Below are 25828 nucleotides of genomic sequence, written 5' to 3'. Positions count from 1 at the left end.
TTGTCTTCTCTTTTACAGTTGAGGGAAAAAGGGTTGGAGCAGTGAAGTGACCTGCCTAGAGAAGTAAAGTTAATTCATTGAATCTGGTTTTCTGTCCAGTCCACTTTCCACTTTACAATGCCAGTAGTTTTCTATTTAATTATAACAGATGCCTTTTTCCTGTGTTCTAGGAAAAAGGTACCTTTAATATTCTTACTTAATTGCATCTTCATGGCTTCTACTCGAGGTCACTTCAAATCCTGTTTCTGTCACCTCCTCTTAGTAGCCTTTCCCTATCAACATCATTCCCATTTTCTACCACTTACTCCCATCATTCCCTTCATAGCAGATCTATTAGCAATAATTCATGCATTTGCTTACTTATGTATTGTCTGTTTTTTCCCCTGAGATCATAAGCTAAGCAAGAGGAGGGACTATGTGTGTTTTGTTTACTTCCATACAAACAGCAATTACTTTGAGCCTAGAACATAGTAGATGCTGAATAAAAATATTGAATGTCTAAAAGTCTGATTCTAAAACCCATTTCTTTTTGCTAAATATATTTATTGAATCAGATGTTTCCTGTTATCTTAGAATTACAGCCAAGTTCCAAAGCTGAACTAAGTATCCTACATTCTAAGTTTTGAGAGCTGCCAGTGGTTAAGGCCAGACATCTACTGGGAGGACCGAGATCAGAAAATTATTCCTCCAAAGCTGTCACTTCCACTCCTGTAAATTAATATAAAGGGAGAATAGGAAAGAAGATATTGCTTTTTTTGGAGTACAATGTTAATAAAGCAAGTTTAATTGCTTCCTTTACTCTAAATCTGCCACTAAGAGTAGGGGGAGAGGCTCAAAGAGAATATTAATCCAAGTTATGGTTGTCTCAAAGAAGACACTACAGGTATTTTAATCTCCATTAGAACATACGCTTAGCCAGGCTTGACGACCTGCCTATCTGGCAGAAGAGAAGAATCTGTAAAGAGACATCTTAGTGGGGTACTGCCAGGCAGAAATAGGGCACAAGTTGGGGTTTACTGCAAGTTCTGGTTCCCAGAAAGTTTGGAAGACTGATGCTGTCAGGCGCAGATAATTGAAACTTTAGGGATAGGGGTCCAGTCTTGTTAGTATCCTCACAATTTGGGGAGATTTGGAGGCAAAAAAACAAAACAAAATAATGCCCTGTGTATTAGAAGAATGGATCATGATGCTGCCATCCTGGTATTAACTGGAAGATCTGACAAGATCTTGGTCAGGATGGTTGTATTAGTCTGTTCTCACATTGCTATAAAAAAATACCTGAGACTGGGTAATTTATAAAGAAAAGAGGTTCAATTGATTCATGGTTCTGCAGGCTGTACAGGAAGAAAAGCGGCCTTTGCTTCTGAGGAGGCCTCAGGAAACTTACAATCATAGCAGAAGGTGAAAGGGAAACAGGCACATCTTATATGACCAGAGCAGGAGGAAGAAAGAGAGGGTGGGGAGTGCTATGCACTTTTAAACAACCAGTTCTCACAAGAACTCACTGTCATGATGACAGCTCCAAGAGGGATGGTATTAACCCATGAGAAACCACCCCTGTGATCCAGTCACTTCCCACCAGGCCCCACGTCCAACATTGGGGATTACAGTTGAACATGAGATTTGGGTATGAACACAGATCGAGACATATCAATGGTCAGTGCTGGGAGAGCTGTGTGGGTCAATGGAGCACACTAAAGCTACCATCAGTTCAAGACAATACGCTCAATGTGCCCTAATGGCTTGCCAAGGCCAACGATGCTACCAACATTATCCAATCAGTTGAGGACACTGCCTTTTCCTTCTCTTTCCTTCTTCCAAAATGCTAGAGGAATCCGCACAGGTGAATAGAGGTGCTTATGATAAGCAGACCACCCCACTCCCTAATTCAAAGCCATTTGTACCACAGGTCTAAGGGAGGAGTGGTGGCATTTAGAATTAGAAATGAAAAATGAAATGAACAAGATCAAAGTGAACAAGATTGACCAGCGGAAATCAAATGAGACTGTTAGGGGAGACTGTTAGGGAGGATAGATTTAACATGTCACGACTGGGGAAATAGTTGTTGGAAAATAAAGCTCTTTCTCATTCATAATCAGTGAAGTTGAGAGTCCACATTAAACTATTGAAATAGTTCCCTCTGGAAGGTCACCTAGGACTGGTTCTTAGGAGAGAATTATTTAAAATAAGGGTGTTTTGGCCGGGCGTGGTGGCTCACGCCTGTAATCCCAGCACTGTGGGAGGCTGAGGTGGGTGGATCACGAGGTCAGGAGATCGAGACCATTCTGGCTAACATGGTGAAACCCCGTCTCTACTAAAAATACAACAAAGTAGCTGGGTTTGGTGGCGTGTGCCTGTAGTCCCAGCTACTGAGGAGGCTGAGGCAGGAGAATCACTTGAACCCGGAAGGCGGGGGTTGCAGTGATCCAAGATTGCGCCATTGCACTCCAGCCTGGGCTACACAACGAGACTGTGTCTCAAAAATAAATAAATAAATAAAAATAAAAAATAAAAAATAGATAAAATAAAATTAAAATAAAATAAAATAAAATAAAATAAAATAAAATAAAATAAAATAAAATAAGGGTGTTCTGGCACTTCAGTATACCACCCAGTCTTTGATTTCCTCTTCAAGGTAAACACTGTGGTATAAGACCTAACATTTTGTTTTAACTGGAACTAAAGGCCAAACTTCATATTTTCCCTTGGTGGTCTGCATATTTCATCTGTGTAGCTATTTTAATCTACCTAGAGAACAAGGAAAAGGAAATACATCAAGAGTTACAGAAAAGAGGAGACCCCAGTGGTTTGTATCTTTGGGTAAAAAGGCCCTATAAGGGGGCACTGATAAATTGTGGTATAAACAAACCTTGATCCTGGCAATATAGTAGATAGCAAATAGGTACTTTTCTTTAAAAAAGATAAATATTTCTGAATATTTGCTAATCTGGGTGGTGATTCCACTATTAAAATTAGCATACACCTGAGTTTTAATAGAATAGCATGCTTGGTGCCTAGTAGGAATGCAATAAAAATTAGCTTAAAAAGATGAGTTTCCAAATGATTGTTTTGTGGGCTCATAAATAAAGATGCTTGTAAGTGTTTTATTGTTTTGCTCCTGACCCTCCCTCAGGGTTATATCTTTACTGCATGTTCCATATTTAATTTCATAATCACATTGAACATCAGAGAAATAAGAAACAAGTTATGTTAGTGGATAGTGACCTCTATTGTTTAATAATAATAGCTATCATTTCAATGAATATTTATTATTTGTCTATTAATTTACATGCCTTATTCTATTTTGTAATTTTTATTAAGGTATATTTAAATGCAAGTTATGAGTTTTGCGAATGTGTACAATTGTATAACCTATATCTTTATTAAGATATCAAACATTTGCATCACTCCAGAGAGTTAACTTGTGTGCCTTCCCAATCAGCCACCTCCCTTCCACTCAGCAGCCACTGTTCTGATTTCTACTGCAATAGGTTAGTTTTTCCTGTTCTATAACTTTATATATTATAAATACATATACAATATATTCTTTTTGTGTCCTATTTTTTTTCACTCAGAATAATGTTTCTGAGATTCATTCATGTTGTTGGAAGTATCTGTAGTTCATTCTTTTTTATTCCTGAGTACTATTTCACTTTATAAATATACCATAGTTTCTTTGATCCATTCTCCTATTGATGGACAGTTGAATTGTTTTCTTTTTTCTTTGCTAATATGAATAAAGCTGCTATGAATATTTATATATAATTTTTTATATGTAGGAGTGAAATTTTTGGGTCATATTGCATATTTATGTTTAAGTGCATTAAAAACTGTCTAATAGTTGTCAAAGTGATTTACTATTTTATTCTTCCACCAACAATATATGAGAGTTCTTGTTGTTCCACATTCTTGCCAACATTTAGTGTTCTCTGTCTTTTTATTTTAGTGAAATGAAATCACATTTCATTGTGGATTTACTTTACATTACCCAGATAGCTAAAGTATTGAGCATTTTTTTCTGGGCTTATTGGGCATATTTATAGATCTTTCTTTTGTGAAGCATCCACATAGAATTTCTTTCTTCATTTTTGATTGATAGTCATGCTGGATATAAAATTCTTGATTGACAGTTACTGTTTTTATTTCCTTTCAGCACATATATCATCTCACTGCCTTCTTTCTGGTCTCCATATTTTCTGAAGAAGCCAGCCATTAGTATGAAGGATGCCTTGCATGTGATGATTTATTTTTCTCTAGCTGCTTTCAAGATGCTCTCTTTATCTTTTACTTTTGACATTTTGACTATGATGTTTCTAGATGTGAAGGTCTTTGAGTTTATCTTAGAGTTTGTTGAGACTGTTGAACGTATAGATTAATATTTTTCTCCCCCCTCAAGATTGGGAATTTTCTGTCATTTCTTTAAATATTCTTTTTGCCCCCTTTTCTCTTCCTTTCTCTTCTGGAATATCTATTATGAATATACTGGTATGCTTGATGGTCTGCCACAGGTCTCTGAAGATCTGTTTTTTTCTTCATCCCCCTTTTTTTCCTGTCTCTTTAATTGAACAATTACAATTCACCTATCTTCAAGCTCACTGATTCCTTCAACTATCAGCTTCAATCTGCTGTCCAGCGCCTGTAGTGAATTTTTACTTCAGTTTTGATATTTTTAACTTCAGAATTTCTATTTGGGTCCTTTTCAATATTTTCTTTCTCTTTATTGATATTCTCTATTTAATAAGACACTGCTCTCGTAGTATCCTTTAGCTCTTTAGACATGGTTTATTTTAATTATTTAAATATTTTTAATATAGGCACTGTTATTTATTTATTTCCCCAGGCTGGAGTGCAGTGGCACAATCTTGGCTCACTGCAACCTCCGCCTGCTGGGTTCAAGTGATTCTCCTGCCTCAGCCTCCTGAGTAGCTGGAACTGCAGGTATGTGCTGCCACACTCGGCTAATTTTTGTACTTTTAGTAGAGACAGGGTTTCAACATGTTGGCCAGGCTGGTCACAAACTCCTGACCTCAAGTGATCTGCCTGCCTTAGCCTCCCAAAGTGCTGGGGTTACAGGTGTGAGCGACTGTGCCTGGCCTGCAATTTTAAAAAAAATGTCTGATCTTCTCCAAAAAAATTTTTATTGACTTCCTCATTTCCTGTGTATGCGTGATACTTTCTTGTTTCTTTGCATCTCTCATAAAATTTTATTTAAAACAGGACCTTTTAAATAATATAGTGTGACAATTCTGGAAATCAGATCTTCTCTCACTCCTCTCCAGTGTTTGTTTATGTTGCTGATTGTAGTATTGTCATTGCTGCTTGTTTGTTGACTAATTCTGTAAAGTCTATTTTCTATGTTGTGTATGACTACTGAAGTCTCTGGTTAGCTTAGTGGCCATCTAATGATCTAATTATTGGACAGATTCTTTCTTAAATACCTGAGTACAGTAAGTGTCCCCAACTTTTTCAAGTGGCTCTGTATGAATAGTGGGGCATATCTTCAACACTCAGGCATGTGTAAGATGGTTTACAACTTTGCATTGGCCATCACTTCCTGTTTGTGTAATGCCTCCCTTTCAGCCAGAAGTGAGACATTAGGGCCTTCTCAGATTTTTCCTGAACATGTGTACAGTCTTATACATGGTTTGGATTTGTGTCCCCACCCAAACCTCATGTCACATTGGAGGAGGGGCCTGGTGGAAGGTGATTGGATCATGTGGGTGGATTTCCTCTTCGCTGTTCTCGTGATAGTGAGTGAGTTCTTATGAGATCTGATGGTTTAAAAATATATGGCACTTCCCCCTTCTCCCTGTCTCTCCTGCTGCTATGTGAAGAAAGTGCTTGTTTTTCCTTCCGCCATGGTTGTAAGTTTCTGGAGGCCTTCCAGTCATGCTTCCTGTTAAACCTGCAGAACTGTGAGTCAATTAAACCTCTTTTTTTTCATAAATTACCCACTCTCAGGTAGTTCTTTTTTTTTTTGAGATGGAGTCTTGCTCTGTCACCCAGGCTGGAGTGCGGTGGCGCGATCTCGGCTCACTGCAAGCTCCGCCTCCCGGGTCCATGCCATTCTCCTGCCTCAGCCTCTCAGAGTAGCTGGGACTACAGGCGCCCGCCACCACGCCCGGCTAATTTTTTGTATTTTTTTAGTAGAGACGGGGTTTCACCGTGGTCTCGATCTCCTGACCTCGTGATCCGCCTGCCTCGGCCTCCCAAAGTGCTGGGATTACAAGCGTGAGCCACCGCGCCCGGCCAGGTAGTTCTTTATAGCAGTGTGAGAACAGTCTTCTACCTGTGCATGGTCTTCTAAATTTTTAGGAATATGTTGAAGCTTTCTGAAACAATGTATGTGTACAGCTTAATTCCAGCTTTTCCTTTTAAGATTTTTGCTTAGTTTCTTATTTGCCCCAGTTGTTATCATCATCTTAGGCCACCATGGTGTTAAAAATTCATAACTGATTATTTTCAACAAATGCCACTGGTGAAAGTGCTGAGTGGAGTCTGAGCCAGGTTGAAGAAAAACAAGCCATGGAATGGGGGTTTTCAGAGAATGTCAGACACGTCACATTACGACAGTTGTCTGAGCATAGTTTTTTGGGAAGCTCCAAATGTATTTTGCCCTTTCCAGTGGCTGCTAGGCTGCTGGTTTTTACTGGGATCAAGGAGCTGTTATTTTTCAGTGCTATTGTGGAGCTGGGAGACAAGGATGGGGATAGGGCAACTTAAAATGTCACAAAAATCACTGTTCTTATTGAGGTTTAGTTATTTTTCGTGACCAAATACTTCTCAGATTGTTGTAGGATTTCTTGAAAAATAATCTCAAGAGTTCTGAGGAAAATGATTTTGCCCATTCTTGCCGTTGTTTTTACTGCTTTTGTGGAGGAGCAGCTTTCCAGGGGTATGGCTCTGCTATTCCTGCTAGAGGCACAGAAATAGGAAGGAGGTGCTGAGTAAGTGGAAGTATTGCTTGACATGTCTTTTACTTCTTTTGATAAGTAGATGTTAATTTTGATGTAGTTGAATTCATGAATTTCTTCTTTTATGGTTAGAAGTTTCTGCATCCTATCTTAAAAAAAATCATTGCCAACTCCAAGGTCATTCAGTTTTTTTAATGCTTTCTTTTAGAAGCTTTGTAGTTTTAACTTTTAGGTTTCTATCTGTGATCCTTCTTGATGTATTATCTGTATAATGTGAGATATGGTCAATATTATTTTTTCCCATGTAAATAACCTTTTTTTCTAGCATCTTGTCTTGAAAAGACCTTCTCTCCATTGGATTGTTTCAATACCTCTGTTGAAGCTGTACATGTGGGGGTCGTTTTTGAATCTCTGTTCTTTTCAATTGATCAAATGTCAATTCTGTCTTTAATAGCACATGTTCTGGATTTCTATAGCTTTATAATAAGTCTAGAAATTGGGTAGTGAAAGTCTTCCCTCCAACTTTTTCTTTTTTATCGAGGTTATTTGGCTATTTTATGTTTTTTTTTTATTGCTATATACATTTTTTTAAATAAGCTGGATTTGAATAGAGATTGTGTTGATTCTAAGTATCAGTTTGGGAAGATTTGATATCTTAGTATTAGTAGTACTGATCTTTCAATACACAAATATGGTATGTTTATTTACATCTTTAATTTTTGTCAGTGATGTTTTATAGTTTTCAGTGTAAGGTCTTACAAATATTTTATTGTCTCTGTCCTTTAATAGCATGTTTTTTAGTGCTATTTTTAACAGTATTTTAAAATTTTTATTGTTTAATTTGTAGTTGCATATATACAGAAATACAGTTGACTTTTATATATGGTATCTGTACACTGTGACTCCAAACTTACTCATTCTGTAGAATGAGTTGATTTTTGCAGATTAGTTGGAATTTTATGTAATCATGACATTTGCAAATAAAGACAATTTTACTTTTTCCTTCCCAATATGTATGCCTTTATTATTATTATTAACTTTATTTTCCCTCTCTTTTTATACTGGCTAGAACTTCCATTATGATGTTGAATAAAAGTGGTGAGGGCAGACTCCCAGATTTGTTTGAATGTTAGGGAGATGATACTCAGTTCTGTACCATTATGTATGATGTTACTTATAGATTTTTCATATATATTCTTTATCAGACTGAGGACTTTTTTTTTTTTCTTATCATTTTTTCTTTTTCTGCAAGTAGGCCTGCAGGATACCTGTGAAGTATTAGAGTCTAGTTAATGGTGAGTTAGTTGCTAGTGAGGTAGGGGAAATTAAAAGAACAAGTATATCTGCAGGCCAAACTGGATAGGATGAACAAAGGCCATATAATAGGAATATAGACAAGCTGGGCTGTGATGAAGAAACCTGACTTCTCTTTGTGGCTCTGCCACCAACTTCCTATTAAACCTTAAATAAGGCACTTTATTATATTTATTTATTTGTTTATTTATTTATTTATTTTTGAGACGGAGTGTCGCTCTTGTCGCTCAAGCTGGAGTGCAATGGCACGATCTCAGCTCACTCCAACCTCTGCCTCCCAGGTTCAAGCAATTCTCCTGCCTCAGCCTCCCAAGTAGCTGGGATTATAGGCACCCACCACCATGCCTGGCTAATTTTTGTATTTTTAGTAGAGACGGGGTTTCGCCATGTTGGCCAGGCTGGTCTCAAACTCCTGACCTCAGGTGATCCACCCCCACTTGGCCTCCCAAAGTGCTGGGATTACAGGCATAAGCCACTGCGCCCTGCCATGGCAGTTTATTTTTTACCTAGCACTAAAAGATATAGCTGAGAGCCAGGTTGATTTCAGAAAGAATTTGGTAGAGTTGCAAATGTGATTTAAAAATTTGAAAAATAAGAAATGTAAGAAGAGATTGATAAGGCTAGATTTCCTTTATCTGCTATAAAAAAGGCTGAGATTTAAATTTTTTAATACTACTTTCAGTTCACTGCACCAAGACAACCATTCATCTGTCTCTGGGTACCTTCACATCCCTTTTCTCCAAAACCACACGCTCTTGGTTTCTTTAGCTATGTTGCAGGTCTTGAGATCAGGTAATGCTGTGTTCCCCAGCTCTACTTTTAAGTAATTATTTTGCTAAAGTATTTTCACCTGAATCATCTGGGATGAATTCTGTTTTCTTCCAGGACTTTCACCTCACTGATACAAATTGGCAGTGTGTCTCCTCAACACATAGGTGTGCCCTGGGGTCTTTGTAGGCTTAACCATTGTGCCTAGGGCTGACATCAAAATAAGTAGTTAGGTCTTTGCCTCTCACCACAGACCTCCCATTATATCTATGACACTCTGAATTACAGCTTAGGAAAATAGTTTTAACTACTTTGAATGTCATTTGATTCCATTCCTTAGGGTCATGCAGGATTTTTGCATTTTTATGAGCCCCTTCTGAGAACACAGATAGCCTTATGAGGGACAGTTGCCTTCAGTTGACAGCCTTGTGTGGGGGTTGTCTAGTCAGCGATACCATCAGTTTTGCAAGACTGTGGTTGTGACAGTATAGGGGTCCAGGTGAAATTGAAGGGCGAAGGGACCAAGTGTGCTAGCATCGAAATGGGGAGTGGGATGCTAATGATACACTTTTCTTGTTGTCAATTTTACTGGGAACAGCCCTGTGGAAATTTAAATCCTTTCCCCTAAAATTTCTTTGAAGTCCCAAAAGGCTTATGTTCTTAAGGTTATTACTGTTCCCAGGCTAATGCTTTTCCTAAATTTGTTCAATTCTGGATTATCTTTTTATCTCAGTAGGCAAAATCTATTCTGTATTCATTGACCTGGATATAAAATTCAGCCCCTTCTCCAATTTCCATATTCATTAGACCTCACTGCCTTTAAGGCAAAAAGTAGACTTCCCTCAAGGTGTAAGTCCAGGTGGGAAATATGGAGGAGACAAAGGAGGCATTTCCATGACAGTGTACAACAACTTCCAATTGAGCATTAGACTGTGTTCTTAACATGCTCTTTATTTACCTCATACCAGGGCATTTGCCTGAATGTTTATGCCCCCTCTCAATCCTAAAATCCTAACCTCCAAGGTGATGGTATCAGGAAGTGGGGCCTTTTGAGAAGTGAATAGGTCATGAGGGTGGAGTCTGCATGAATGGGATTAGTGTCCCTTTAAAAGAGACCTAAGCAAGCACGTTTGCCTCTTCCTCCATGTGAAGATCCAGTGAAATGACACCTTCTATGACCAGGAAGTAGACCGTCACTGGACATTGAATCTGCTGGCACCTTGATCTTGGACTCTCCAACCTCCAGAACTGTGAGAAATAAATGTCTGTTGTTCATAAGCCTCCCAGTCTATGGTATTTTGTTAGAGCAGCCCAAACAGACTAAGATAGCATTTCATGGACAGCATTTAGTCCATTGCATGCCCTGGTCTTATACCATCTTGTGGATCCTTCCCTTCCTTTCTATTCTGTGGCCCTTCTCTCTCCTTTCCTTTCAGAGGGAATACAGAGTGAGAGAGCCTTTGGAACAAGACATCTGGGCCCCAGTCTTGGTTTTATCACTGATTCACTGTATGGCTTACCTAAATTACTTAAACTTTCTAATATCAATTGTCCCATTCATAAAATGAGTATAACAAAATGATCCATTTCATAAACTTGCTATGCATATTAAAGGTGTGCTGTGGTTTGCTGCCCACAGGGCTTCTCAGAACCAAGGTACTCATTTCCCCGCTGCTGGGAGGGTTGGCTGCTGCTGGTCCACAGCTGAGCCCCTTCCCAGGTATTGTCTCTGGCACAAGAAGATCTCTGCCATGGTTATACTCTCCCCAGGGGCTGCCCGTACTCAAAGACTGGTTGATGTAAAGTTTGAAAGTCTTGTTCTTTTACCTTAAATTGGGGCAATCCAGAAGGGCAATCCAGCTCCAGAACTTCTTGTGAAGCCAACTGAGGCTTCTGTTACAACTATCTCATAGTCCAGCTTCTCACTCTGCTAATCCTGCCTCCTTTAATCCCTGACAAGCATTCTTCAGTAAACCTCTTGAAAACTTTTGTCTGAGAGTCTGTTTCCAATCAGAAAGAAAGTGGGTAAAAGAATTTCCAATGCATACTAGGTACACAATAAATTATTATTATTGCTTTGAAGGTAAGATAATTTATTTCAAGATATTTTCCAGGATATGGATCTATCTATATATCTGTCTATCTGGAGATATATATATATTTGGAGTTTTATATATATATATCTGGAGTTATATATATATCTATATATATATCTGGAGTTATATATATATCTATATATATATCTGGAGTTATATATATATCTGGAGTTATATATATCTATATATATCTGGAGTTATATATATCTCTCTATATGGGTATCTATCTATCTGGATATATATATGGATATCTATATATATCTGTATCTATCTATCTATCTATCTATCTATCTATCTATCTATCTATCTATGGATCTATCTATAGCTATCTATCTGGAGATCGGGAGAGATATCTATATATATGGATATCTCTAGATAGATAGATAGATAGCTATATGTACATATAGATATAGATATATAAAGCTACATAAGGAATTCTAATTAATAGTTTGAACCATGAGTAATGAGAATAAAATTATTCTAAATTTTGACAAGGGAAATGGTTATTGTTTTATTTTTTAAGATGTTATTTTACTGGAGCATATTCTAATTAGCCTCCTCCAATAAAAGCAGAATCTTTTTATTTAGTAATTGACTCTCATCTGATACTCTTGGGTACTATAATTTTGTTGTTTCTGTGTATTTGAGTATTATTAATAATCCAAAACTGATAGAGGTGCTGATAGTTTATATTGCTGGAAGGCTAGAAGTTAACCTGTGAAAAGCTGATGTTTTATGATTTTATAGACTAAAAGAGAAGTTACTGCCACAGAGGTTAAGATCTTATTAATTCATAGAGTGTAAACTACTCTTACATCTAATTTAGCAGTCTTTTTAGGCGTTTCTTTCCTGACTTTTATAAATCTCAATTTCTTATTTATACTTTGAATTTGCATTTGTCTTCTCTACTTGTTACTTTACTAATGAGTTAAATAAAACTTGGTCAGATGCTCACTACTATGTGCATGAGAATGATGTTTTTCATGGGAATGTGTTTCTGTTTAAGTATTATTAGTTTATAAAGGGTAGCATTATCATGGGAAGGCACCCAAGGTTTCATGGGGGCAACTGGAAAAGAGAAGTCAGCATTTTGAAGTCAGCCAAACCCTATCATGCTAAATTCAAACTTTGGGTGTGGTTTTGAAGTATGTGTATTTGCTAGGGTTGCCATAACAAAGTACCACACATTGAGTGGTTTAAACAACCAAAATGTATTGTCTCACAGTTCTGGAGGCTGGAAGTCTATGATCAAAATGTTGGCAGGGTTGGTTCCGTCTGAGGGCTGTGAGGGAGAATCTCTCCCCTGGCTGCTGGTGGTTGCTGGCAATCTTCAGTGTTCCTTGGCTCATAGAACCATCACCCTGATCTCTGCCTTCATCTTCACGTGGCTTTCTCCCTATGTGTGTGTCTGGGTCCAAATCTCCCCTTTTTATAAAGACACAGTCATATTGGGTTAGGGGCCTATCCTAATGACCTCATCTTAACTTGATGACCTCTGTAAAGACCCTGTCTTAAAATATGGTTACCTTCTGAGGTACTAGGAATTGGGACTTCAACATGGGAACTTTGGGGCAACACAGTTCAGCCCATAACAGCATAATTACTTTTTCTCCATTCTCAAGGATTACTTTTTCCCTCAAGTGATACCATAAGGAGAAGAATGTCATTAACTCTGGAGAGAATCTCAGTTAAGTCATCTTACCATGTTTTAAAATGAGTTTGTTGCCACATCCCACGCCAAGCCCGTACCAGTATTGCCTTATGGATGTGGTTAGGAAAGTTACACTTCGGAAGTAAATCCTGTCTGAGAAATGAGTTCACAAGTTCTCAGGGGCATTTAGCTGCCAGGCCATTTTTACACATTAAGAAAAAAAAAAAAGTATTTTGGGCATTGCATTCATTTACATGAATATAATAAATACTTCCAATGGCATTTGGATTGCACATTTGCATGTGTTTAATATGTTGGTAAATCTCTCTGAGGAAAGTGTGCGGTGCTTTCTGATTTTGTATTAGGAAGATGGGTTAGGCAGGGAAGAAGAATGATTCCTTTGGCAACCATGGAATTATTTACTGACTAGAAGAGGAAATCTTCTGTTTGAATAACCCCTTTGAACTGCCTGACACGTGGTGGAAGCTTGTCAAATGTTTGTTGAATGAACAGAAGTGTCCAGGGAACTTAGACGATTTGAGAGCAATCAAAAAGCACATATTTATTCAGAGATTTACCATGTACCTAGCTTTGGCTGGTATTGTGGGGGCCCGCTGATGTGTGTACGAACAATAATAGCAGCAACTACTGATTGTGCTTACTCTGTGCCAAGCATCCTGCACAAATTTTTTCCACTATTCTCTGAGTTAGGCACTATTTTTATTTTACATATAAGGAAACTGAGGCTAAAAGACATCAAGCTATCTGACTACATAACCATTAATTGGTAAGGTAAGGTGTGTGCTTAACTTCTGCACTCTAATGCCTACTAAACATGTCCTCTTGCTGGTAGAAGTTTGCATTCTTGTTCTAGAGATAGGAAATTTATAATTAAGGCAATTAGAAAAGTAATACAGAAAAGGTGAATTTTATAGTACGTCTGGTTTGCTATGTATATGTGTACTGTCAGCATTTTATAAAAGTGTCAGGTTGTGAAATGGTTAAGTATATACCTTCTGGAGTTAGATGCCTGCATTCAAATCTTACTCGGACCTCTTCTTACCTGTGTGTTGTTGGACATGGAGCTTACGTGTTCTCCATAAGCTCCATGGAGAACATTTATTATAAAAAAATGGGAAATTTATTAGGAAATGGGGATCATACCTTATTATTGCGAGGGATACATAAAATATGTAAAAAGATTCAGTGCCTGGCAAAATGTATTTTCTGTTCAAATGTAAGCTTCTCAAAGGCGGCAGTGATTTGGGTCTGTTTTATTTGTTCTTGTATTCTACACATTTAGAACAGTGCTTGGCATAAAATAGACATTCAGTAAATACATTGTTGAATGGATATATTTCAATATGTAAATGCCTGGGCTTAGTCACATTAACAGACATAATGAAGTAGTCGGATGTTTGCACATCTATGTGGAACAGTGGTTCCTAGCCAGGATACACATTAGAAATACCTGGAGGGCTTTGAATGGACTGATTCTTAAACCCCATGGTAGGCAAAGGTTGAGTACCAATGTTGAAGAATCACCGTGAAGGTAACAAACATAGAATAATAGTGGTGTATTATGTTGAAGATTCAATATCAAAAGTGATTTTCTGAGTGACTCAATGGGATAAGTTTCTTAGGAAACAAAACACAACCTTTGGTTCAATAGTAATTACATCCTTCAACATTTCAATGTACATTAAAATAATCAAAAAATACTTTGAGTTCATATATAATATGAAGTAGGATTTAGGCTCAAATAACTACGCATGGTTTGTTCCCTGACATAAATCAGAGGTGAAGTTTCTGCGGGGCTTGGGACAATTTTTTTATTGCGTGGACTATCCTTTGCATTGTAGGCAGCTTGTCTAAGTCAACCAAAAAGCGTTGTGAGCTGCTTTGAATACAAGCAAAGTTAGTGCCCATATGGTATAAGAAAAAAGACAACAACACACAAGGTGATTAAGAACTCTCTTGGGGAATCAAACCAAGACACTGAGTAACTTCTTAGACAGCTGGTTCCTTTTCTAGAACAATAGGATGAGTTCACCAGTCTCTAATGTGTCAATCTTTAGGAGGTGTTCTGGGTAAGAGACTTCCTGATTCTCTGGTGCTTTTCTGCTCTGCAAGAAGAATCCTGATTCTGTACTCACGTGCAGCATCACCCAGAGAGGGAGCTGGCAAGATGGGGATAGATGGAAAATGGGAGCCACATAAACCTACAATCAGACTGAAACTGGAACCAGAGGAAATTGAGAGAAATTTGCAAAATGGGTAATTAGAAAAGGGTATCTCTGGCTAAATAACCACTTATTTGCATGTTTTCCATAAAAATTTTTTTTTTTTTTTGAGACGGAGTCTCACTGTCGCCCAGGCTGGAGTGCAGTGGCGTCATCTCCGCTCACTGCAGGCTCCGCCCCCTGGGGTTCACGCCATTCTCTTGCCTCAGCCTCCCGAGTAGCTGGGACTACAGGTGCCCACCACCTCGCCCAGCTAATTTTTTGTATTTTTAGTAGAGATGGGGTTTCACCGTGTTAGCCTAGATGGTCTCGATCTCCTGACTTCGTGATCCGCCTGCCTCGGCCTCCCAAAGTGCTGGGATTACAGGTGTGAGCCACTGTGCCCGGCCTTCATAAATTTTTAAATTTATATTTATGAAGAGTATATGCCACATGTTTCATTAAACACATTGTAAAAATATTAACACTACCATATGCCCTTTACGAATGTGGCAAAGGGATTCCATTTTAATGTTGACCACACAAAGCCGTTTTGATGTTTCTTAGGCTTCTTAACACTACACTGGATTCTACCTTATTTGCATTTATTTTTAAAGAGCTGCTATGAAGGATTTCTGACTATCTCAGGCAAGAATATCACTGAAATGTAAGGCCTGGGATATAATTCAAATCCTCCTAATCAGATTTCTCAACCCTTGATCTAATCAGCAAGCTGTTTTGCTTAGCTTCTTGGTCAAGTTCATTCATTAACTCAGAAAGCATTTCTTGAATATAGACTGTGTCTACCCCAGGGCTGGAATGTAATTAAGATTAGTAGATGGAGGCCAGGCGCGGTGGCTCACGCTTGTAATCCCAGCACTTTGGGAGGCTGAGGCGGGCGGATCACGAGGTCAGGAGATCGAGACCACGGTGAAACCCCGTCTCTACTAAAAATACAAAAAATTAGCCGGGCGTGGTGGCGGGCGCCTGTAGTCCCAGCTACTCGGAGAGGCTGAGGCAGGAGAATGGTGTGAATCCGGGAGGCGGAGCTTGCAGTGAGCCGAGATTGCACCACTGCACTCCAGCCTGGGCGACAGAGCGAGACTCTGTCTCAAAAAAAAAAAAAAAAAGATTAGTAGATGGATTGAGCCCTGTCCTTTAGGAGTTTATAGTCTTACTGAATCAAGTGAAGAAAATAATATGATGCTACTTAAAATGTATAATGGCTTTTATATTTTAAATATGTTAGAGGTCTTTCAGGTAATTGATATTAACTGTGATGTTGTATTATTGAAACTGCATTATAGGATATTTTCTTTTCATATCTATTTCACAGTTAATATCACAGTTCTTTTCAAAGAAGCATTTGTGATTATAGCCATCTCCTATGAAGTATTGTTGTGAAATTAATAGAAAGAATCATTGGCATTTTATGGTTTTGCTGACCGTGGGCTTGAGAGGATTCTGAGCAGAAGGAAAGAACAAGTTGAAACCCCATTGATTTTTTTAATAGGAGCAAATTGCAGCATAAAACTACTGCCCCCTCATCCCACTCCCAACCACACACCAAGTTCTACTAGACTCTTAAATTCATCATCTACCACCAAGATAAATTCAAATAGAAAAATAACTTTCACTAACTTATATTTGAGGTCTGAGATATAATAAAACTATTTTCTTATTTTGGAAGAAAATGTGTATGCATGTATGAATTATTGGAGAAAAGGATTTTCTCCCATGGTTATTTAAAAGAATGGAAAGTTCTAATCAGAAGTTATTTCGTACACTCTGTTGTACCAAAATATATTTTTTCTATTTGTATGTCCTTTTGTGAGGGCAATTAGAGTTACAAACTGGCAGCCACTTTCATGTTTTTTACTTATTTTTTCTCCTAATTAATGTTTATGTGTGTAGACATAAAACCAACCTTAAATTTGTATCCACAAAGAGAAATAAGTGATCAACAAAAAGGCCTTACTTGTTTCTATTCCCAGGCTAGAAAAGAGTGTGATTTGACTGTAATTTCTTTCAGGGTTAAATGTTTGTATGTCTCTTTATCATATAGCTACATTATCTTTCATAGACACACGTGGCTTGCATCCTTGAATCCTAATTTGATTATTTCAGCAACTGGCTCCTCCTGGCAGTCCTAATTAGGAAGAGTAACCAGGTGTTGGTGGTCAGAGTCTACAAGTTCTGATGAGTTAAATTCATTTGTCTTGTGGTTTCTACTGGTGCCTGACAGTAGAATTTTATTTCCTCTCTTAATAAAATTTTTTTTTTATCAAAACTGTCTGGGACAGTTAATGAAAAAATGAAAGATCTGTGTTTTTCTCATTAAACCAAGATTTAGATATTCTTCAGCCATTCTAAGAGTTTGCACTTGGGTATGGTTTGATATTTTTTGTAAGGACACTTAATTTAGGTTGTGGTGACTGTTAAGGAATCAAATGTAGAACCTGTGTCTTCCGACTCTGCAGAGATCTGATTTTCTTATGATGAAAACTGTAGCTCGGAGTCCCCATACAGAGCCATTCAAAGCCAGAGAAAATCCTAATAAAAATGCTAAAGAAGTTCCTTCAACATAGGTGGAGGAAAACTGTTTTGAGATGAAAGATCACTGTATAAGATTCTTCCACTGTTACTTTCTTATTGCTCGATGATATGGAATATGCTTTGGGGTGAGGGGCCAAAATTGATGTTGCTAATTATTTGCCTTGGTGAAAGTGAGGAACAAGAATATTGTGTCATCATTAAAGGCCTCCATCTTCATAATGACCCTTTCGGGGATTATATAAAGCAAGTACATTATCTGTTACCCAGTGGGAGCTTTTGAAAGTAGGCTACCAGCAAGCTCAATGTGATCGCTTCTAACTACTGAAGACCTACCCACTATATCTGGGACTTCCAGAGACTTAAAAAAAAAAAAAAAAAAAAACCCAAAGGTCTAGACACTTGCTGAGCTCTCTGACATACTTGGTAATTGATTAATGGTTGCACAATCCTGGATTCTTACTGGCTTCTATTCAGGGTTTCCTTGGGCTTGGGGGCTACTATTTTTTTGGAGGGAGTTTGCAGAGGTCACTGAGCAGGATGAAAAGATTACCTGCCCTTCGGGGTTCAAGAAAGCTTTTAAATTCTGCTTCTATTCCTTCCCCTTTATATGGGGCAAGTTTCTTTTCCTTTGGGGACTCATTTGTGATGGGATTCACCACAGATCTGGCCATCACTGCTTTCCTTTTCTCCATTCCACTGTCTGGAGCCTTGCTCCTCTGTATAGTCCAAGGGGTTGAGAAGTCTGAGGATCTGGGCCTTTCTGGGGATCCAGGGTATCTGCAGGCCTCATCTCAGAGATGGCAGATTCTTACTGCAGTGTTCAGGTCATACGAGACTAGCTGAAGAGAGCCAAATGAAGATAAAGTAAATAATGAAATTGCTGATGTTTTCTTTAGAACTCCCCTTGATGGGCTTTGGAAAGTTGTGGTCCCAGCTGCCTAAATGTACATGCTCCCACAGAGCAAAGTCTAAGAACTTTAGTGCACAGAAGACAACCTTAGGAGTGTGTGTAAATGCAGCTTCCCGTGCCTCACCTTCCAACTGATTCAGGACTCAGAGTTGCGCATCACAAGACCCTCCTGATTCTATTTCAGGTACTTCTCAGACCACACTTAGATACTATTATAGGGGAAAAGCCCCTCTCCCTTCTAGGGAGCGACTTAGTTAAATCACAAATCAGCACTCATGTTTAAGCTCTAGACCCTTGTGAGACATTTTTCATGAGGCTGTTCAGAAATTGAACTTCCACGATTCCTGGTAATCCCACAGATCTCCCTAGGTGATCTCTGCTTTTTTTTTTTTTCTTCTTCTTGCTGTTCTTATTCTCACCACTATGCTCTAACTGTTCCTCCCTTCCCTTTGCTCAGCAGTGATCATATTTGCTTTGCTAAAGTAGTCCCTCTTGTTTCATTTCTTTGCAGACCAAGATCAGGGCTGACTATCTCAACTTCTCCCAATTCATACCCTCCTTTCTGACCTGAATTCTGTTATGTTCCACTCAACAAATCTAAAATCTGATTAGTGTTTAGGCTTTATCTTACTGTGGGTCTTGGTAAGATATTGGATGTGCAATTTCTTGGCAGATGCATAGCAGTCTTTTCCCATTTAGAACCTCAAACTCATGTAGTCCTCTGCAGGGATAAGGAGGATAGGGAAAGGATGATATTCTTGAGAGGAAAGTAAAATAACAGTGAACTTTCAGCTGTAACCAGCTTGGAGAGTGCTTTGTTGGCAAATGGAGGAATTTCAGTAGGAGACCTCATGAACCCATTTTTCTTGCTTTTAGTCTCTGGCAATCTTAAAGTTGTTCAAGTATGGTGGCTGCCCAAACCCTAGGTCTTTTTCCATAAATGAACAGTCAAGACCTTTGTTCTTTCCCTCTACTCTGAATAGAGGATTATATTTTAATTTTTGGTTCTGAAGCACTATTTCCCCACAGTGGTCCCCTTGACACCTCCCTGTCTTTTGGGACCTGCCACCCTTTTGACACCATGCACTTTAGAGAGGTATATTCCAATACGTTGGTAAAGATTTTCAGATGTGGAAGAGGCTAACTCAGGCATTGTTTCTACCCCATGGGAAATTTTGAGCTCTGTATGAGATTCTGATGTTGGTTTTTCTTTGTTTTTGTTTTTGTTTTTCTTCTTGCTGCAGGAAAGCAATCTCCCGGGCAGGCCTCCAGCATCTGGCTCCTGCACATCCCCTCAGCCTTCCTGTGGCAAATGGTCCAGCCAAGGAGCCCAGAGCGACTTTGGACTGGAGTGTAGGTGTTGGCTTTTTCATTTAAACATCACTTCAGTGCATGTTTTGTGTCTCTCATTCTCAGGATTCCTCTAGCTACAAGGAAGACTTGCTTAATAATTTTCAACATTGCCTGCTGACCTGTCCTCAGATACCTTAGCTGTAGCTCCATTTTCAAACTCCTATGAACATCGCTCCTTTATATGAAGTCAGATGTGTTCAAGACTAAGATAAAAGCTTCCTGAATCATTTGAAGTATTACTGCAGCTGTAAGATTAAAAAGTACCTCGTGCGCAGTCTTTATTGGTTTCTGCCAAGTTGACGATGAATTGAGCTTACCCTTAGTGCAACATCACGCAATCTAAGTTTTGATTTCCTCAGCTTGAGCTGAGTTTTTCTGGGTGCTTTTTTTCCCAGAGGATTACAGGCAGTTCGTGTCATTCTATTGCTTTTCCTTCCTCCCTTAACCAAAGGCAGATGGGTCTGGCATCAGTAGGTTGGGTATATGAGCTTATGTTAACATTTTAACCATAACACACTCACAAAAACTATTAACTTGACTTGAAGATTATAGTCTGAAACTCTTTAGTTGATTAAACACATTTATTGAGAGTCTTCAATGAGTCAAGTTCTTGGCCGAGTAACTGTTTCTGACTGTAGACCCAAAGGCTTTGTCCCTTCCTGAAGCAATATGAGGAAAAGGTATCAAGGGAGAGAAGGGCTTCCCTGAAGTCCTGCCAGCCTTCCCTGATGATGAACCTTGTTTAGCACTTTTAGTTGAGTCTGAATAGAAGGGATAATCCATGTTCTTTTTCTCCATATGAAAGAGAAAGGTGGGGTGGGGGAAAGGAAACCCATGCCATGATGTGATATCCTCTGTATTACAGCATTTCTTCCTCTCCTCTCAGCACACACTTATTAATATCCTTATTTTACATCTTGGATGCATACCAATGTAAATGCTGCCCACATTTATGAAGTGCCTGGCAAAAGACTGGATGTGCTTGAACTACAGCTTCTCCCTTGGTGGAGATATTGTTACCCTGAGAGTGTTCAGATGCTGCCTGAGCCTGTTGAATTGGTGTATAGAAAGAATATTCCTTTCCTGGAGTTTTCTTCTTTATTCCAGGACAGCTATTTAATAAACTCTTAACCTACAATAGAATATACTTGCACCAGTGTTTAAATAATTAAACACAATTAAATGCATAAACATAAATAAAACCTAAGGGGGTATGCATGGAACAATGATGAGAGTGTGTTATGTATCAAGGAACCGAAAGAGTTGGTTTAATATTCACGATGTTCCAAACAATTCTGTAGTCTGAAGCAGCAGGGCCTTCTTTAAGGTGAGACATTCCAGGGGTAGTTTAATCATTTAGAGGCGAACATTCATTAAATCCCTTCTCTGCCCTTTTGTGTGACATTGGGTAAGTCACTGGTTTCTTTCAGCTTCAACTTCCTCATCTGTAGACGGGGATAATTGTGGCCCTATTTCATGGACGTTGTTAGGATCAAATGTGACAATAAGTGAAAAAGTTTTTTTTTGTAAACTGTGCAGCCAGCAGATTTGTTAAAGTAATTGATGAATTCATTAATTCATCAAACATTTGTTGAGTTCCTGCTTTGTACTAGAATCTATGTTGGTTACTTGGGATTCTGAGGTGAAGAAGATATGGTTTCTGCCTTCAAGGGGCTTAGAATCCCGTGGGCAGAAAGGAAATCAACATGAAAGTACAAGGAAATGATGCCTAGAACACAGGGGTCAGAGGACGTCACTGGAATGCAACAAAAGGACATTCCATTCCCATTTGATGTTGGAAATAGTTATCAGAAAATGCGTTTTGAAAGAAGTGTCCTGCCTGAGCCAGAGCTTGGCACAAGGTATTATTTTCTGATTCCTATAGAGAGGTATGTACTCTAATATTTCATCAAAATGGTATTTTTGGCCAGTGGTGGGAGGCTGCAGTACAGGATGAGGGAAAAACAAATAGGAATGAAGGCTGGGTTTGTGCCTAGTGATCTTTTATCCCTCCCTCTTCTCCCCTTTTCTTTGATTGTGGGTACCCCATCTTGGAGGTCTGTCAAAAGTATGGCATGACATGAAACACTTAGCTAACATTTAACAATGGTGGGAAAACCGAAAGCCCTTCCTTGAGACAGTCCATCTGAGGGCTTAGAGATCTGATGTGTAAGGAGTTATGAGATGTTACTCTGGAAAAAAACCAACATCTTTGTGGGCTGATTTTGGTGTCAGCAAACAGAAACCAAACCGTGACCAACACACTACACTCATTTATTACAATCGTGTAAAGCATTTGTTTCAGAAAAGAGGAAAAAGCAGATCGTTAAAAATATTTCAGTGACTTTTTCTTTGGCTAAAACTTTAGATTACTTGTATTATTTTAGTATGCTCTTCTGTTCAAGGAGCCAGCCAGGGATTTCTTTGTTCTGTTTAAGGTGCAAAAACAGTCACCTCTCTGTGCCATTCCTTCTCCTCCACTCTCTTGTTTGATTCCCTCATCTTCTACCATTAGTCTACTCTCCTGGACTCAATGTATGGAAATGAGCAATCTTTATTTAATTCAGTATTACTATTTATTGAGCAATGAAAAGGGTTGGAGCCTCTTTGATTCTTTCAAATAAAAAGGAAGGGGGCAGGAGCTTATAAAAAAGGTGGGGGGAACTCCAGTCTCTTGCCTTTGATAAGGTAGAGGGCCCCAATAGTGCTAAGTTGTGCTTCTGAAGGTCTTGACCACAGTGGCAGACGGGTTCCAGCAGGGACGACGAGGGTCCTGTTGTTCCCTTTCCCCACTTGACTCTTGGGTGGAAATTCTCTCTGCTCTGTAACGCTTTGGTTCAGGGGAATGAATGGGGGTCACCTCAAAGGCCTCTACTACTATGATTCTCTGGCTTATGTTACTCTATTCTTCTTCCTTCATCTGTAAGGAAAAAGATTAAAAAACTGTTCATGGTGTGTCTGAAGTTGCAAAGTCAGAGTGAACCTTGAGTTAGGATCTTTGTTCCCAAGTTTCTACTTATTGTGGAATCCCAAAAGGGCCATGTTCTGACACTAGCCTGTGTGCCAAAGTCATCTGAAGGGACACAAGTATTTCCTAAATATACTTTGGCAAAAGGCTTTGAGGAGAAGTCTGTTTGTGGGGTGCCTGAGACACAGGTGAGCACTGATTTAGTGCACATAAACTATAGGCACCTGCACTTCTTGGCCAGGAGGGTGCTATTGTAGCAGACAGTTTTTATGCTTTGGGTACATGAACTTAATACTTTTCTTTAAGCATTCCATTTTTATGTTCTCATTTCCCTGTTTGTGATATATACAGTGTCTCTCTCTTAGTTTTAGCTTGTTTCTCAAAATCCCAAACATTCTCTCCTGCTGTGTTTTACTCAAATGGCTTATTATGACTTTTAGGATTCTCAGTCCCACATGGGCTCATTCTTTGAAGATTTTTTGGCAATAGATATTTACTGAGGCTGCCTGTGCACAGTCATTTTCCTCCATGCATGTCAGGGATAGAACCTGCAATGGTGTGTGGAGAGTATCTGGATCAGTCTTCAGTATGACACCTGAGTCTTCTATTGACAGCAGTGGACACTGGGCTCAACCCAGTATGAAAATTGCTGTTTCCTCTAGAGATTTTCCCTTTTGCTGTCTGCCAAGCCATGCTCATCTTTTCAATCAAACCGATGCTATTTATCTGATGTAGTCTTTGCTTTGTATCCTCACAACACCCCTCTGTTCGTAGTGCATTGTCTTCCAAACCTTAGAACCAATTTAGTGCTTTTTGTTTGACTTTCTTATTTGTGGCTGTCAGATTTCAGGCTGCTTAAAAGGAGGGGCAATGTTTTCTGCTTGTTTTCTCTTCACAGTGGAGAGCGCAGCATCATAGACCTAGTAGCTGCTTGGTTACTGATGTCAGGGGATGAATTGATTACAGTTTTTCTGCTCAATCAGTGAGAAGGGGATATTTCGCTGGGAGTTGACAGGCACTCAGATAATCTCTAGTTCCTGAAAAGCTTGGTAGGCATGACTCCAAAGTCTGCTTGAAAAATAAATGGATTTATGCCCTTTTAATCCCAAGCAACTATCTTTACATTTCCTTCCTAATTCAACACATTGTGTTAGATCTTAAGGTGCACACAGTACTTTGGCCTTCCTACTCTTCACCAAGACATCATCTTTTCACCTTCACAGTGACAGCCTGCAGCAGCTGCCCCCTCTGACACTGGATGATGCCTGTCAGCCAAGCCAGTTGGGGTAAAACAAGTTAAATTACTAGAAAGGAAGGAAGTAATGCCTAAAAAGGAAAAAATATTCTCATCTCCTGGGATGGATTCCAAGTTCCCAGTTTAGAGTGAATTAGTCCATTTAGAAGCGTGTCTGTTCCACAGATAATGTGTATCTTCTTTTAAATGTCACGTCTCCCTTCCAATGGAGACTTCATTTGGACTTCCAGCACTCTTCCCTGTTTGTAGTATTGCAGCAGAGAGCCCAGGAAATGTGTTTCCCATCTGTCCCCACCATTTCATAATTTGTTTTTGCCCATTACACTGCTTAAAACAACCCCCTGAACGGTGGTGGAAAAGCCACCAAGATCTTTCTTAAAGGGCACATTGGTTTTAAACCCTGCACCCTTGATTTTATTTTGTTTTCCTTCCTCATTGGCAAACTTTCTTCGGTCCCAAGAGCTGTGGAAAACAGAGCCTCAACACAAACAAAGCCAGATCTTCAGTCCAAACCACCTTTCCTTTCCTTTAGCTGACGATGCTAAGAAAAGAAACACTTTCTCTGAGGCAGATAGAAACATCACACAGTTGGTGCCCTGCCTCACAGTTTGGTTCAGGGACAAGATTAAGGAACCAGAGTCTTCATGTGGGATTGGTTTAAACTGGGTTATGAAACTAGGTCATCTTATCTTTAGAAACCTTGAATGAAAAGCCACAAGGAGGCAGGGGTGTGTGTGTGCATGCGTGTTTGTGCGTGCGTGCTCGTGTTTGTGCGTGCGCGCTCGTGTTTGTGCGTGCGCGCTCGTGTGTGTGCATGTTCTCATTTCAGTCTTGTTTTCTGTGAGTCCTTGGAGACCTGGACCTTAATTTTGGGCGTCAGGCCCCCCTCTTCATCAGGTCCGAGTGTCATCACCCACAGCTCCACATCTTTCCCCACTCCCAGCCCCATTTCGAAAAACTGAAGTCAGATTAATCGATAAATGAGACTGTTTGTTGAGCAGAGCATAAGGAACTACTCACTGTAAATCAGTGAAGATCCCGGTCCTGGTCAGCCACGTAAATAAAGGGACAGATCGACCTTAATTTCAGGGACTCTCACCATTCCTTTATTTTCTGAGAATGGGGGAGTTTTTAAATCAAATCACCCTGGCTGCTGAGGGAAATCATGGAATCCTGTAACTTCACAGACCTGTGAGAAGTGTCTCTGTCTAATCTTCTGCCTCTAGGCAAGTGATTATCTAAACAAATGCTGTCCAATAGAAATAGATATGAGCTGTAATGATAAATTTTCTAGTAGCCACACTTTAAAAAGTGAGAAGAAACAGGTAAGATTATTTTTAATTCCATATTTTGTTTAAGCAAATATATTCAAAATATTATTTCAACATGTAATCAACATAAAAATTATTAGGGAGGTGTTTTACATTCTTTTTTCACCCTAAATCTTCAAAATCTGCTGTGAATTGTTCAAAGAGAAGCACATCTCAATTAGTGCTAACCACATTTTAAGTCCTCAGTAGCCATGTGCATATTGTACAGCACAATTCTAAAACATCCAACACGGTGTGTTATCAATTCTTGTCTTGAAGATTTTCAGGGGGAGGCAATCCACTCTTTTTCCTTTTTGATTTTGTAAGGACATTTACATAGGATACATATTTATAATTCTCATTGTTTCAAAACATTTTTATAAGCAAGCGTCTTCATTTTGTGTGGAGTATTTGCTTCTTGTGTGAGCATACTCTTTATCTGTATTAGTCAGTCTCAAACACTTACCTCACCTTTGTCTTTTTACCTATAGCCATTACTAGAATTTCGGTA

At 39.0% G+C, this 25828-nt stretch overlaps 1 protein-coding gene across 1 annotated transcript in view; it reads left to right on the top strand.

Moving 5' to 3' along the window:
- The window catches only part of DGKI (diacylglycerol kinase iota), a 460711-nt gene that overhangs the window by 138121 nt on the left and 296762 nt on the right, over positions 1-25828 (top strand). The window contains exon 2 of the mRNA XM_030825779.1: positions 19676-19784. Coding sequence (XP_030681639.1) covers positions 19676-19784 — 109 coding nt within the window. The remainder of the gene's footprint in view (positions 1-19675; positions 19785-25828) is intronic.

This window comes from Nomascus leucogenys, chromosome 13 (genome assembly GCF_006542625.1).
Source record: "Nomascus leucogenys isolate Asia chromosome 13, Asia_NLE_v1, whole genome shotgun sequence".
NCBI classification, from domain to species: Eukaryota; Metazoa; Chordata; class Mammalia; order Primates; family Hylobatidae; genus Nomascus; species Nomascus leucogenys.
Note: the sequence above shows the minus strand (reverse complement) of the source record. Positions and strands in the feature narration are given on the sequence as shown.